This window comes from Parambassis ranga, chromosome 9 (assembly GCF_900634625.1).
Source record: "Parambassis ranga chromosome 9, fParRan2.1, whole genome shotgun sequence".
NCBI classification, from domain to species: Eukaryota; Metazoa; Chordata; class Actinopteri; family Ambassidae; genus Parambassis; species Parambassis ranga.
In genome coordinates, this window is record NC_041030.1 from 2,996,074 (window position 1) to 3,010,779 (window position 14,706).

The 14,706-nt window shown below is 44.3% G+C and overlaps 2 protein-coding genes across 5 annotated transcripts in view; one reads left to right on the top strand and one right to left on the bottom strand.

Annotated features, from left to right (window-relative positions):
- Positions 1-13: 13 nt before the first annotated feature.
- pgam5 (PGAM family member 5, serine/threonine protein phosphatase, mitochondrial) lies at positions 14-3,211 on the bottom strand. Of its 4 annotated transcripts, none has more exons than XM_028413812.1 (6): positions 2,694-3,211; positions 2,085-2,257; positions 1,822-1,947; positions 1,599-1,687; positions 960-1,090; positions 14-539 (listed from the first exon to the last, which is right to left on the bottom strand). In XM_028413812.1, exons 1-6 carry the CDS (start codon positions 2,921-2,923, stop codon positions 389-391), a joined length of 900 nt encoding a protein of 299 aa, XP_028269613.1. In that variant the 5' UTR covers positions 2,924-3,211; the 3' UTR covers positions 14-388. The 4 variants fall into 4 exon arrangements, with proteins under 4 accessions (XP_028269613.1, XP_028269612.1, XP_028269611.1 ...); XM_028413811.1 differs by having other exon boundaries at positions 960-1,093; XM_028413810.1 differs by having other exon boundaries at positions 1,599-1,693.
- Positions 3,212-3,696: 485 nt separating this feature from the next.
- zdhhc8b (zDHHC palmitoyltransferase 8b) overlaps positions 3,697-14,706 on the top strand; it is a 46,945-nt gene continuing 35,935 nt past the window's right edge. The window contains exon 1 of the mRNA XM_028415145.1: positions 3,697-4,059. Within this exon, the coding sequence (XP_028270946.1) occupies positions 3,956-4,059 (104 nt within the window). The 5' untranslated portion in view covers positions 3,697-3,955. The remainder of the gene's footprint in view (positions 4,060-14,706) is intronic.

The following is a 14,706-nucleotide window of genomic DNA, read 5'->3' on the forward strand; positions in this document are numbered from 1 at the left end:
AACGTTACAGAACTTGAAGTACTCGATTTTCTTTTTATTACAACAGCACCACACAACACGTATTCCTTGCATGAGCATAATGTCATGCCACGTTAAGCTAACAGCATGAACAACTATACAAATACATTTTTGGTTTTAAAAATCAGTCACTTGTTTAAAAATCTGTTACATTCAGGAGGAGTTGCTATGCAGCTGTTAATTACTTCTGCTGGCATCCTATGGCACGGAAGTAATCACAACAACACCGACACTCAGTCTCTGATAACATGATGGGAGTTCAGTTACAAAATAACAACATCAAATGTAATTTCCAAGACACTTAAGGAGAAAAGTGAGCTTCGACCCTGCGACTGACGCCTTCCCACAAACCTGTAATTGTGTCAATCTATCAGGTTCGTGTTAGTTTGTCCGGGGGCATAAATCCTGCGTCTCCCAGAGTTCTGAGGGCCACCCTGCCACTGGGGCGGATGGTGAGCCACGTAATGCTGCCGTTGTTCAAACCCATACGTAACCAGCCCTCTGGAGGAAACTGCAAGGCCCTGAAGGAGAAAGCAAAGATGACAGAGTGAGTACTGGAACAAGTTTATTGTTGCTAAAGAGGGAAAGCTAAGCTACTTTACAAATTTTGTTTTGTTTGGCATGCTGTCCAATATGTCAATTAGAGAATAACTTAAAGTTATTCTTGATTTTTTTTAAAAAAAGACCAAGTTTGAGGATTCTGTTGAAAAAAATACAGATTATTACAAAACAGCCGTGTAGCACACTTAACTACACCAAAGGGGAAAGTGCATATTTATTTGCACCAACTATTAAATAAAATGTAAAGATTGCTGTGAGTGCACATTGACACAAGTGAAGCACAAACCCTAGAAATTGTATGAGAAATGGTTACAGCAAAGCAAAGAACAATGAGGACAAACTCTGGCCTCAGCTAAGCCATGACTGCCGCCGACACAAACCTGCAGACAAAATAACGGATGACATTGGCATGACACACGATGATCTCATAGCTGTCCTCCTTCTGCTTGGGGTCAGCCCGGTGGATGTAGCGGCGGAAGGCTGCCTCAATGCGAGCTCCATCTTCGTGGTACTGCTGGAGGACGGTAGAGAGGTTGAAAACGACCTTTTGTCATACGAGAGGGATCTTGTTTGAACCCCTCAGTCAGTACAGAGTCAATACATGATGCTGCTGTGCATTGATGAGCATGCAGGAAGGTTCATTCTTAAAAAAATGCACATGCCAAGTATATAGAAGATAAATGCTGTCCCATTGCAGTGTACAGGAAATATCAATAATCCACATTTAGAGGATTTTCTTTTGTTTTTGCCCAGAACTCGCTGACAACAGTGTTCATGGCAATAAATCGTCACTGACGGTAGTAACTGGGGCAGTGTTTCATTTGAGAAATGAACGTTTCCTGTGGCTCCATTAATGCACTGATGTATTGGCTGATTGTTGCACAGTTAAGGCCAGCAACACTTGGTAGGACACCCTTGCAGGCACACAGGCAACAAAAATGATATTTACACAAGAATATACCAGAACAGATAATCAGGCCTACAGCCCTCTCTAGGGGTGAATGGATGCTGCTTCTCACCACAGCATCAGGCTTCCAGTGAGTTACAGGCGGAACAGGCTCAATGGGTGCACCCTCTCTCAGCAAATCGCAGCTCACCAGCTCCACTCCTGGGCCCGTATGACATTTGTGGCAGGAAAAAAGTGTTACTTAACACATATGGTCAGCATTTCAACACTAGCTTTAATTGCAAACAGGATGAACATAAAGATAAGCAACAGAGTAGTGTGGATCTCTTTGCTACCTGGGAGGTGTTTACGGATGATATGTGCGGTCTCTGTGGCCCTGGTCATGCTGGAGTGAATCAGAACATCATACTTCAGTCCCAGTGCTGCTAACCTTTGGCCCGTCAGCTCAGCCTGTTCACGCCCTGCAGGTATGACAACAGGTAAATAAACATTCCTTGAATTGAATTGATTCCTTGTCTGGATGTTAGGTGCCTGCGTGCTGTTACACTATCAGTGATTGTGTAGCAGCCTTCCAGGTGACAAAGCAGGAGATAAAGACCTAATGGAGTGAGGATCCTCTCCTTGTCGCTGGTCCCGCTCAGGTTGTACTGAGAGTGTCTGATGAGGAGGATGTTGCGTGTGGCTTTCGGCTTGCCGTTATCCTGCTCAGAGCTGGGGTCTTCAGTGACACTCTCCTTCTTCTTTCCATTGGTCAGAGCAGACGGGTCTCTCCTGGAGAGGGTTAAGAAGAGGCGATCTTGAGATTAAGAGCTGGCTTTGTCTCACATGGTTAACTTGAGGGATGGAAAACTGGGATAAAGTGGTTTAAGATCAAAAACACTCTGATAGAGGGAACAACTTAGACACGTCTAAGCGTTGTGTCTACACCACAGTCAATTAGAAAAAAAGGAAATATTTAAAATAGACTAGATTTTAAGACCCTCCCTTAGATTCCACATACTGACAACATGCAAAACGTGGCTAATTAGCGGACCTTTGGATCAATGTGTAGGTTCACAGTAAGATCAACCGTAAGCTTCACTTGAAGTGAGTGTGACTCTACTTTCTGAAATGTAACAAAGAAAATGGAGCATGGAGGGAGTAAAATGGTCCTAGCCTCGTTCAAATAACGACATTATCGCGGGACAGCACGTGTGCAGGAACATACTTATCCCAATTGAAGTCCCAGGCGTGTCCAGTTGGAGCTGGCGTGTGGTTGGCAGGTGTCCACGCCGGCTGCGCAGCTTGAAGGACAGTGAATCGCGACCACCGACTGGCCGCCTCCCCACGCCGCTCACCGAAGTATCCGTGGGAGTCGGCGGCGGCAGCTGCGAACACCAAGACAGCAGAGCCTCCAGCGAACCCACAAATGAGTTTTAAAGTTTTCCTGTACGACATCCTGCGTGCCACCGAAGAAGCAAACTAATGCTAGCTAATTAGCCTCGCTTGAACAGTGTGGCGTCAATAAAGTGTGAGCTTCTCTCCTCACAGAAGTATGACTCTCTGGTGCTGAATGGTCTTAGGCTGGTAATTTTAACTGCCGTAAAGAGAAAATATAAGCTGTGTATGGCACACCTATCTACGGGGCGATGGCTCTTAAATGAAACTAAAAATACAGTCGGCACAAGAGACGGAAAGCTAATCTAAGCAGTTTCCTACAAACATTACGGTGGCCCATCAAGGACAAATCGGATGGCTTTGCGATTCGATTAAATCCCTATATTCGCCACGCGAGGGCGCGCTGATCCATGTTTTAATGTGAGTTCACTGGTCATTTTCTGCTCCCTGTTGAATTTGCGCCGTAAAGTCATTTAAACTTGCAGCATTTCTGGATAACGGAGCGTATTTAAGACAACGATTACACTGAATTTGACAGTAGAAACCGACTTTTAATGAGAACAGTTATTTGTTTTGTCCGTGTGTATGAATTAATTTAAGAAAAAAAGCATGAAACTACCAGATTATAATACAGTTTGGTCTTGTATTACCAACCATTGCATATTTAGAGCATCCTGAGGTCATCTAAACAGGCTTCATGTTAAATTAATTTAATTAACAATCAGAATGTGCTTTGTCATAGTTGCTGGAATCAGTGTGAAATGAGTTCTAAATGCAGCACAATGAACAACAGAAAAAATCTGAGCCTGTTCTCATCTCGACGCTTTCAGGGTTTTGCAGCGAGGCTCCACCTTTTCGAGCGGTTCGGTGACCTCAGCAGTGGGCTGGATCGTAAGGGTGGGATTTCCAGGCTTTCACAGAGCTCAGTACTCCTGCCTGCCTCAGGATCGATGCGGCTTCAGCGGTAGCACAGACGGACTGCTCGTACCTTCCCATAGCCACATAAAGGCCCGCACACTGCACACTGGATCATTTTTTTTCTACATGCGACTCCAATCGGAATAAATAATTGAGGAATGTGGAAATTACAGAATGCCCAACAGCGCTGGAAAAAGATTTAAACCCACCAAATACATCCCAGTGTCCACTGCTGCCACACTCCTTGTGGGATCGACCACTTTATTTTTCGTTTTCACGTAAGTTTCTTTCTTCTTTCTCATCTCGCTGTGTGCCTGTGAAACTGTGTGTCTGCAGATCCCACAGACGCGGGTGGATCGGTGCTGGAAGTTTGCATGGGTGGATGCAGGCACTTAGGTGGGATAAGTGGCTTTATGATTTGAACGTCTGTCCCAGCGGAGCATCTATTAGCAGTTCTGAAATGATCCTGTGCAAAGTAGAAGCCTTGTGCGCTGATTTCTCAGCCTAAGTCACGTCATTCTGTCCTAATATACCTGTGAGGCAAACTTCCAACAAGCCCTGCAAGTTTACCCACGCTGATCGTGCAGCTTAGGCCGCAAATACTCACTTTCCTTTGCAGAAGAGCCGCAGGCAGCTGTTATTAAAATGAGTGCACGCTGTTTAGGATTCACGCACTCTTGAGTTGAGATAGTTGTAGGATTGTAATCAGTGTTTAGGCCTGTGGCTTTGCTCAGCCAGATTCATGTGCATCTACCACCACCATGTTGTACAGTAATTTGGGTTTCCCGTTGGAGGAAATGGGGGATTATGGGTAACCTCTGACAGGGCCAACAGGTCCTGACTCTTTCAGAGAGACACATATCTTTTCAGTTTAAGTAGATTTTTCTTTTCTGACAAGCAGGTGAACCCACACCAGCCGCCATCAGGATGGCACACTGTCAATCAAAGCCCCCCCCCCCCCCAAGTATATGGCTTTCCCTCCATCAGCTGAGAGTGATAACAGCCCAGAGAGTGGTGTCTCTCATTCACCTCTTACATCCTCCCTCAGGGTTAATTTTAACTCAGGTGTATGGATTAACTGTGCTTCATCTCCTATCCTTCCTGAGGCCAGATGAAAATCATCTCGCAAACATCTGACCTATTCACAAAGAGCCGCAGGAGCGATCACCCAGTTTTTATCATTTGTAACTCCCTGCCTTCCATTGTGGGAGATTTCACAGCATTCTAAAGACAATATGTCACAGCTGTCAATAGAAAACACATCAGATGATTCATTCACTGGCACAATACAGGATTTCTGTTATTTTTGGATGTTTTTTCTAGTTAAAATGTCACTTGCTAGCATTCAGGAATGCAGTGCTGTGTGTGTGTGTGTGTGTCAGATGCAGATGAGATAGTGTAATTGCAGGATTTGTCCCACCTGGACAACACAGAAAAAGCTTTATCTGAACCCTGAGTGGTTTTCTACCCTCAGTGACCGAGACTAAAGGAAACATATGGTGTTTGTGGGCCGTGCCAGTAGATTGGATTGTGTCTTTAAACGTCCCAGCACTCCTTGGTGTACAGTCAGATGCTTTGCATTTAAACAAATGACCTGATTTGCGAGCCTGATACAGAGTGGATGCATGATGATTTACTATGAGACGTGCAGTTCGCTGTCGGCACTACACAGCACAAATCAGAATGTTTGCTTCTCATGGATCTGTAAGAGCCTGATTAGCCCATCTTTAACCGGGCTTCATGTCACTCCTCATTTTAAGGTTCATCCTCCAGCAGATGGTTCTTGGGTGAGGATTAAGGCTTTACTCTGCCACTCCTTCAAAAGGCTTGAGTCGTGTATAATGGAACCCCCTAGGGAGCAGTACATGTCCAAACTAGGCCATGCCTCCTCATTGTCAAACGCGCATAAGAGCCCATTATATTCAGCCCAGTCTGGCCTTGTGTGTGGCTGTGAGTGCACACAGTTACAATGTGTGTACGCCTTTATCTGAAATATCTACACACACACATGCACGTCAGGGGCGTGGATCTTTTTTTATTCCTGGGCTGCAGTGTGTTGCTGGCGGGCCACTTGGTGTCATATGGGCAGCAGAGACTAAGACCCGGAGCCAGCACTGGCTCAGACAAACTGTGCATGATGTGTTACTGTGGTTGGCTTACTGATGCCTGACAGTTTGTGTTCCCCACAGGGACCGAATAAGAACAAATTAGTACCGAATTATTTATACAGCTTGACCAAGACTCATCACTAAAAATCCTGAAGATAAATGCAGCTTGTAGTCATGGGTTAGGCATTTTAATATCATGCACGTATATAATGATATCCTATGACTGTTGCCTCTTGCTGTGTGTAAATTCGTCTGCACTGAAGAAGCTCTCCTTTACCTTGTTAGTATTTCCTCAGAATAGCTAAATCGCCGCCCTTGACCATATGCCAGGCTGGGCGTTATTGGTTGCCAAGCCTAACAGTCCACTTTAGATTACACATGGAGATGTGTGGAAACAATCAATTGATCATGTGGACAAGGCCCCGCGTTCAGCAGTTTTCGCAGTGTAGAGGTGAATTATGAGCGAGGTAGTCAGTGGTGGCAGCCAGAGCCTGCACATCACCAGGCTATGAGCGCAGCGCTGCACACCGACACAGGCCAGACAGGAATCTAATCTTTGGCTTTCACATCTGTTTCCTCCTTTTCAACATAGATCCAGTGAATCGCACTGTATTCAGATCCCATCAAAGGCTTTGTTTGCTCTGAAAAGTGTTTCTTGTGTGTTGGTAAGCAGGTTGAGCATTGTCCAAAGACAATGTGTGATGTTTATTTTACATTCAACGTGCCGTAGCCATCGGTGTTGATAATGTCACACTGAGGTTACAGCCCCTTATGTATATGCAGCATATAGGTTTTCTATGTAATATTTAATGATGGCCTGAAAGTATAATTGAATGTTTGTTCGGTGATCCAGCTCCGCGTCCTGTGTGTGATTATGTATACTGAGCTGCTGTCAAGAGGTTCAGTAAACAAGCTTGTAATCATTAATACCTCACCGCTCGGTATTAGCGTCCATTAGAGCCTGGTTGCTTTCCTGCAGTGTGACGTGATGGCTGTAAGGCGTTAAGTGAATTGTTGGTGGAAGTTGTGTTGTTTACTCTCAGTGTGGGAGCCAGTCCAACTTGGCCTGTTTTTAAATATGGCTCCTATGACACCGAGACTGATTTGGGTTAAGTTTGTTTATTTAAATGCGGCGATTGAGGATATATTGCCGAGTTTGAGATGTCATGAGGGTGGAGTGTTTCCCAGGAAGAGGAAATTGGCAGCTGGCCTGAAGTCTCTCTCTTCAGCGTATGTGCTCACTAAGAAGCATCTATCAAATCTAACAGTCAGACTCAAATCATGTGACGCTCATGTACGGCACACTGAGAAATGAACAGGGATTTTGCACGGCCCAGCAAGGCTTACAAAAAATATTCCATGATTCCCACGAGAGTAGCAAATTTCAGCTCCTCAGCCATCAGTGTTCATGTTGAACATATCCTACCCATCATGCAATGAGAAACTAAGATATCCTGTGCTCCCAGCATCAGGTTTCCTCGTCCTCCTCCTCCTCCTGTCCTCATGTCACACACGGGATCAAACTATGATAATCTTGTCTAGACCAAAAGTAGCCTTTAGCCATACAGGCCCATCGGGGCCAAAATATCCCACATTGGCTTATTCATAAAATCCATGCAGTGCAGTCTCCTGGTTTGTAGAGATAACTGCAGTGTTGGTTTTTTTTACAGGGGGATAAAACCAGTAGCAGGTCTGTGCGGTGTGGCTAGCTTTGTCAGATTAGATAACAATGTAATTTCCTCTGTAGGTCCTCATCCATCAGCACCTTGGAGTGAGGGACCTGAGATTGACAAATGCAGTGCAGGGCTGTGTCGCGCCTGGCTCTCAGAGGTAGTTAAGGTGACAAGCAGCCAGAGATGACTGCAGAATGGAGCCAAAGTCACATCACTTTGAGCCAATACAGAAGCTAAAGCCAGAGATAAGCTCTTTGTCATAACAACACGCACTCTTTGCTTTTAACAGTTAGCCTATGTGGTGATTTATGGTTCGTTTTCATTGTGTGTTGTGGTGCATGGTTAACCACACATTCCCATAGTGGAATATTTTTACATATTGACCGTGCTCAGGCAGCCTCGACACTGATACAGCAGCAGCGTGGTTAAAATGAATTTATAAAGTACCACACTTAAACCACACTGATGGACTGTTTGTAGTTAAGTATTTATACTTTCACGTAGTGTGATGCTCCGCCTCCCTCTGTGAACAGATTTAATTAATACATTTTTCCAGCATCATCTAAGATGCTCTTTCCATCAGCATTGTCCAGGCTATAATGCTGCAGTAACTAAGTGCAGATGTTTTCAAGGCTTCAGGCCAATATGTCAGCCTGAATTAGCTATGGTGAATATGTCAGCTAATAAATGACAAGAATATAAGGTGCAGACATGCCAAAGATGTTTCAGCATTCTGTAAAAGCACATAGATAAAATGGTTTGTTTTGTTTTGTTTTGTTTATAACCTTCACATTTTTCAATTTAAGACATTTCTAACCCTTTTCATCTTTTCAGCATGTGTTATTAACCACATATTTTATTTTTATTTTATTTTGTCATGAATGTTTTCCGGATGCAGAGAGTTATTCACATTCATCAAGAAGCTGTTTCACATTTTCCTAACCTTGTTAATGTCTTTGATGTAGTTATGACACATCCCTCGACTGTGATCTCATTGTTGTACGAACACACATGTAAGCAGGGCTCATCCTGAGTGGATTCTGTTTTGAAGATAAAATATTATGTGGAACAGTCGGAGAGCTAATGATGTCACTCCATCACCTGAATCTGGGCTCCGGTATTTTTAGCTGCTGCTGACATTTCTGACAGTTATGGGATTAAATGTGAATTTCAGCTACATTTCTTGATCTAATAATGATCTAAGAGAGTGTGATTCACAAAAGAATTCTGCATGACCCAACACACACAAACCGGATCTCCATAGCAGGGAGCTGCCATATATCAGCTGTGTCTGTCGACCCAAGGTATGCCCAGCTGTTGTGTCCCCTCAGAGTAAACTTAGTTGTGGTTGTTGTTGTTGTTGTGGGGTCAGGAAGAAACCAACAAAGATACTTTACAGACTCCTAAAGGGAGTCTTTAAAGATGGATAATAATATTACATCTGTGGTCTTCTTTTATTCTTAAAAACAATCCCTCACATTTGCTGCACTGAGGTCCAAGCATGGCTTAAAAAAAAAGAGCTTTCTTGCAGTCAGAGCAGAGGGTGCCACCATCAGTAGCCTAATGGTGAGGGGAACAGAGGCCCAGAGAATAAAAGGCCAGGTCACTTAATCTCATTCCACCCTAGCCTTCTTGTAGCTGTTCGACAACTAGGTTAAGATAATGCTGACAGATCCTCTTCCCTGGCACTCTACCCTCCCTGAGCCAGGATGACTGACCACGCCACACACAAACACATCACATGAAGGTTGCTTTGGAAAGTTGTAACAGTTTCCTGCACATAATTTCAAAATGTTACAAATGTGTTGTATGACTGAATAAATCCATGTGAAATGGTCCAATCCCATAATTTCCTCATTAAAAAAAAATCATTGGCACGTATGTCTTCATTCGAATGACCTCAGTGTTTGCATATTAGAATGATCCTCAGTGAGTAGAAGCAGCAAGCGTTGGGCCATGATTTTGCAACACATGTTGTGCTTTAATAGAAATCAGTGCCTGTCCTTTGCTGCCAGGCTCTCGGTGTGTGTGTTTTTGTGGTTTTCTTTAATATATTTGAATCAGGCAAACTTAGTACACCCTGGAAAACATGGATGAAATGTCTCAAATGGGTTTAAATGTGTCATTTCTACTGCAGATGAATAGGAGCATGTACATCCACTTTGTTTCCCCTCTGCAGCTTGTGACTGTGTTCTTTCTCTATGTCTATTTAAAGTCCTTTTGGTTTCTCTGAAGCAGTGACTATCTGGAGCACCGGTGCTTGCCAAAAAAAGTTAAATTGTGCCTTGTGATGCCATAGTTTAGCTAAATGAGTCCATGTGGATTCTGTGTGCAGCAGTGTGTGGGCGAAAAGTGCGGGAATAGTGCAGCGAGGTGCACTCAAGAGTTTGCTGTACAAGCCCAGGCCGCCTGGAAAGTCTCCTCTTGGGGAACATGTGGGTTTAATTTAGACCTCCAGCCTCTCCCTCCATGGTTGTCTCCACCCTGTTTTCCTTCATGTTGTTTTGCCAGAGGGAGACCATGACTGGTAATAAGTAGAAACAGAGCTTTGCATCTTAACACCCTTTAGATGGAGCGACTTTCTGAGGGATCAAGGAGGCTGTAGCAGGCTGAGGCTCCTGGTGTTTACAAGACTTGTGGCTGTAACCATCTGTGGGACACAGAGGAAGACGGGCTGATAGTCTCTGTGATTACAAGGGCAGGTCTTCCGTATCTTTGCCACTTTTTGTGGGGATAAGCCGGCTTAGCAAACAAAGCAACCATCATTCAAGTGAAGCTATTGGACTGCATAGACACATATATTCTTGACTGGAAAAGGTTGTGGAAAAATGTGTAAAGGTTTAATGCAATAATAGAATTCACATTGCATAAAAAATGAGGCAGTGCTAATAAATCAAGCATAGTTTTTTTTAGCATTTTAGCTCCTTGTTTTGGTCTTCTAGTTCAGCTGGAGAGAGCGGTTATACACGCTTGTGTTCTCTAAAATGTGTGTTGACACTCCATAAATACACGTTGGTCACTCTTGTCTTTGAAGCCTTGGATGCTGGGGGCTCCTGCCAGGCTCACCTCTGTGCAGCTTTTGCCCATTCCCTTTGTAGTTCACTTTAGAGGCGACCTTATCCTGTCACATGCTATTATTTCACACCTCTCTGGACTGGGTTATGAATAGGCACGAGTTTCAGATCAATCCTTATTGTCACAGCTCAATCAGAAGCCAGAAGACAATTATAGATCGAAATGTCTTTTTTGTTACTATATCTACAAATAACCAGTGTGACCTTCTTGTAATCGAACTCGGGGACAGATATTACACCTCAGTGAAGCTTTAGAAGTGACACCATGCTCCCCATATGTCAGATGTGTGTTTAAAATAATGGCATCATGCTGGACTGTGAGGATATTCTAAAATGAGGCAGCCCTCAGGTCATCAGTATTGTCTGTGGATTCATTTAATATAGTGCGTCTCAGACAGAAATCTGTGCCACGGTTTGAATCTTCCTTGTAGTATTTTAAAGGGTTACAGCACAGTTCAGTCCACTCTGACTCTGGACTCGGCTGAGGTTTCCATTCAGGGTTGTTTTACTTCACTTTAGTTGCTTTTTCAAACAGACACAGTTTTGCAGCCGTTCTATTTTTATTACACAATTTGACAGAAAATATGTAATGTATTAATGCTCATGATCTTGAGGAAGGAAGTTGTTGACCACATGTGTGACAGAGACGGTACTCAGAACCATCTGCCAGTGAGAGCAGCCAGCCAGCTCAGAGCTGTGGATTTCCTCCGCTGCTCTGTTTTCTTTGGCTCTTTCATTTCTGAGGAAAAGTCTGGCTTTTTTTTTATCTGTATCCATGCACAGCCGACGCTGTCAGAATTCTTCTGTCTTTGACTGGAAAAACAAGGACAGGAAGTTTTTGTTTGGATCTGTGAGAATATTTTTTTGTTCTTAATTTATCATTCCAGCTTCCTTGAAGAATTCACTCTATACATACAGTAGCTCACATAACCTAGAACAGTGATGGCTACATCACTCCCTTGAACAGTGGCTGTGCAGTCATAGCCCTGAAAAGCCAAACACACAAGAGGAAAACAAAAAGGGTTTGGATAAAGCTAAGCTAACTGTCCTACACCAATAAACCTTTAAAATTGTGTGGTTAAACTTGAGGCGAGAGCTACTGTGGACCTTGCCTTATGTTTTTCTGTGTTTTGTCTGCTCTCTTGCAGGAAATCTATTATAAGCATCCACCCCAGAATCTGACCTTTTTAATAAAACTGCTAATGTCAACAGATCTGAAGCCAAATGAGGCAATGAGCTAAAACAAAGCCCCTGGGTGCCACTTTACTCCAAATTAGGATCTTAGTGGGAGTCTTAATCCGACCTGTGTATGGCTGTGATCTAATTCAATGACCTGGTTGCACCCACTGTAGTTCTTTCTCGATCAGAACGTGAACACCACACTTTGTACGTTTGCACCGTGCCCCCACTCCCATCGGCACAGCCGCCACCACGTGCACTCTCAGCAGTGTGAATAATTGCTAAAGTCCCGATTAAACTGCTGTGCCACTATTAGCCACCCAGCCAAATCCAGCTGATCCCTTAAATTGTTTTAATAGTATTCCCTGTTGACAGGAGGGCGACTCAGCTATTAAAGGTGGGGCTGATCACCTGCTGTCATAGTGCTCAGGGTGCCATCCTCACCAGTGTTGTGTACGGCTGCGCAGGCAGCTGCCATGTGGAAACATTTTGAAGGCCCAGGCAGGCTCAGCTCAGCTCAGTATCTCTTTATCAGATTGAAACTTCAGTTCCAGTTAGGCCTCACATGTTTAATAATGCAGCAGTTGTACCTCTTTGCATCATTCCCATGAGCACGCTGGCTTTTAGCATCACTGAATATGAGGCTGGATAACCTGTGAATGTCAATTAGTTTGTTTAATCGATCCTTTCCCGAGGCCATGCCCAGCTCTGTGCTGGGCATGGCCTCCTTCATTGGTTTTACATTCTGTTCCTGCACATCCTCCTCCTCCTCCTCCTCCTCGTCCTCTGTGTTTTGTGAAGATGTCGGCTTGTGTCACTTTGTATTTTTCTCCCAGCTCTCTAGATGTTTTAACCTGCCTAAATTCGTTGCTGTGATCAGAAGTTGAAGTACGGGATTCTAAGGTTCAGAGTGACAAGTGCAGCATAAACACCTGCAATGACTTTATTCATGTCTGTCGCTCCCCCAAAAGCACGATGGCTTGGATTTGTGAAGAGGAGAAGTTGTGGTTTTATCTTCTCCCTCACGGCAGGGTAAAGCCCATCCGATCTGTGCCTGAGGGTTTAGCGTGCCTTGCACAATCTTTCTTGCTCCGTGTTAATGAAATCATTCAGGGTGGCGCAGCTTATCTGAGACGAGGCCCGGGCGTTTCTCCTTCCTATAAGCATATTTCTGCGCTAATGCGCAGGGTGCTGTGAATTGAGAAGTTCCCTCCTGAGACACTGAGCAGAATGGTATTGGTGAGTGGGCTTCCCTGGAGACTCCTGTCACATTTTACCTTACCTTACCATGTTTTCACAACATCTGGTTGTCAATCATCATTAACACCCTTTATATTTACTCTGGCATTGAAGTGTTATTATACAGTTCTACTCTTTTAACACGTATTTCAGAATCATTATTTGTTTGGTTGGGTTTGAAATGAGTGTAGGAGCTGGACACTGAGCCATACTTCTGTTATTACTAATTCCCACTAGCCTGGTCAGCCATATCCATTTACTCTGATAAATTCTCTCATTGACATGGGTCTGGAATCCCCGAATTTGTAATACCTTTTATAATGCATACACAACAGTCATGTACCAGCACACCGACTCCACTGCACGCCGTCTCTGATGTCTTTTGTTGGGACTAGTCTGGTTGTTGCTCTCCCTACCTCACTCTCTAGTTGTAAGTCTCTCCAGTTGTCTCTAGAGGCAGTTTTTTTCTGTGTCCATTGGTACTGCCCCCTGAAAATCCAACCTGAATCCCTCAAGGTACAAAGCAGCAGATGGAGGTGGAGGAAGAATCAAAGAAACTGCTGAGCACTCAGAACTTACACCTGTCTTAGGGAAACACAGAAACACAACAGCGGCTGTAGTACACCTGTCACAACCTCACCAGCTAAGTAAAGACTCTAAGGAGCATGTGCACAAACCTGTAAGCTCACATGTCATGCTGAGCCTAGACACTCGAAAAACAACGCCAGCACAGCTCTGGCAGGGGCGAGAGAGAGAGAGAGAGAGAGAGAGGTTGTTGTGTCTGGGGCGGCTGACAAAAGTTCAGCCTCTCAGCAGGGGGTGACAGGGAATGTGACAACAGTTGTGAAGCCTTCTTTCATGTGGCAATGTGTTGAGGTGTGGTGGCAGCTGGAAGAGGAGCACATGTACATACAGATGAGAAGAAACAGGGGGAAAAACATGTCCCACAAAATAATATGTTCAGACCATAACTAATATAAGTCCAGCATCTGTCTCACAGTATTAGGAGCCCGTCATGATGTTAGTCATGTGGATTTAAATACATTTTTCTGTATGCAGTCTGTAAAATTGCAGAATTTGTTATGGCAGTGTGCACGAGGATGCAGAGGGACAGACGACTAAAGGAATTATACATGTATAACGCAAGTAAACATATAGCAGCTAAAACTTAGCAACCAAGATTTGCATCACACCACCACAGTACTGATAGCAGACATTTGAGTAACACAGTCTCAGCCTGCTGTCTACTTTATGAGTCAAGCGACTGCCGTGACCTCCCACTTCACAGACACACACATTTCTGAGGAAATCGACACACACAGTGCTTTGGTTGTGTTTTCCCCCTTCGCCCAGCCTATGAACTTTTATGTGCTGCTTACAAACAACTATGATTAGCAAAGACATTAAGAGTAGCTGCAGGATAAATGCTACTGCCTATACCGTGACCCTCCACACTTTCATGTGCTCCATTAATATAATCACTTCTTTCTGCCTTGCGGGGGTCAATATTCAAAGTGACTCAGCCTGTGGGTTAGCAGAGCATTTGCAGACATGTGGTTCTGCCCATGAGCGGTGGCGGTGGTGGTGGCGGTGGTGGCGGTGGCAGCGGCGGCTGCAGTGACGGCTAAGGCGGAGGCTACCGGTGCTGCCAA

What these genes read in the sequence shown, in the direction of transcription:
- pgam5 (XM_028413809.1), bottom strand. Translation starts at nt 2,923, where the DNA reads ATGTCGTACAGGAAAACTTTAAAACTCATTTGTGGGTTCGCTGGAGGC. An exon ending in TGGGACTTCAATTGGGATAA is followed by an intron (nt 2,258 to 2,693) that starts GTATGTTCCTGC and finishes AACCCTCTCCAG; the next exon opens with GAGAGACCCGTCTGCTCTGA. An exon ending in ATCCGTTATTTTGTCTGCAG is followed by an intron (nt 540 to 959) that starts GTTTGTGTCGGC and finishes TTTCTCCTTCAG; the next exon opens with GGCCTTGCAGTTTCCTCCAG.